Source organism: Corapipo altera, unplaced genomic scaffold (genome assembly GCF_003945725.1).
Source record: "Corapipo altera isolate COAL_440 unplaced genomic scaffold, ASM394572v1 59034, whole genome shotgun sequence".
NCBI lineage: Eukaryota > Metazoa > Chordata > Aves > Passeriformes > Pipridae > Corapipo > Corapipo altera.
In genome coordinates this window covers 1-423 of record NW_020888998.1, presented here as the reverse complement: position 1 = coordinate 423, position 423 = coordinate 1, and the positions used below count along the sequence as shown (strand labels likewise).

Below are 423 nucleotides of genomic sequence, written 5' to 3'. Positions count from 1 at the left end.
CAACATCTTGGGACCCCCCCTTTTTGCATCCCAGAACTGATCCCAGCATCCCAAGGGGGGCTCAGGGCCCATCCTGCCCCCTCCCCACCCTCCCCCAATTCCGGGACCCCACCAGTCCTTCCCAGTGAGGGGGTCCCTGGGGGGGGACTGTGACCCCAGGGGGGGGTCAGGGGGTCCCACACGTGCCCTGTGCCCCCCCCCAGGCCCTGAGGATCGTCCTGCACAGCCTCGACCTCCGGGCCAACTGCTACCAGCGCTTCGTGGAGCCGCTGCTCTCGCTCAGCGCCGACTTCTACGTCAGGGTCTTTGTGAGGGTCTTCACTGGCCAGGCCAAGGTCAAGGCCTCGGCCAGGTGAGGGTTTGGGGAGGGGGCTCCGTGCCCCCCTCAGCCCCCCCTGACCTCAGGGTGGTTTGGGGGAGGTC

The 423-nt window shown here is 68.3% G+C and overlaps 1 protein-coding gene across 1 annotated transcript in view; it reads left to right on the top strand.

Annotated features, from left to right (window-relative positions):
• TRMT1 (tRNA methyltransferase 1) overlaps positions 1 to 352 on the top strand; it is a gene marked incomplete at its 3' end in the record, with an annotated part of 2,367 nt that extends 2,015 nt beyond the window's left edge. Inside the window, exon 4 of the mRNA XM_027633246.1 lies at positions 227 to 352. Within this exon, the coding sequence (XP_027489047.1) occupies positions 227 to 352 (126 nt within the window). The remainder of the gene's footprint in view (positions 1 to 226) is intronic.
• Between the last annotated feature and the right edge of the window lie 71 nt (positions 353 to 423).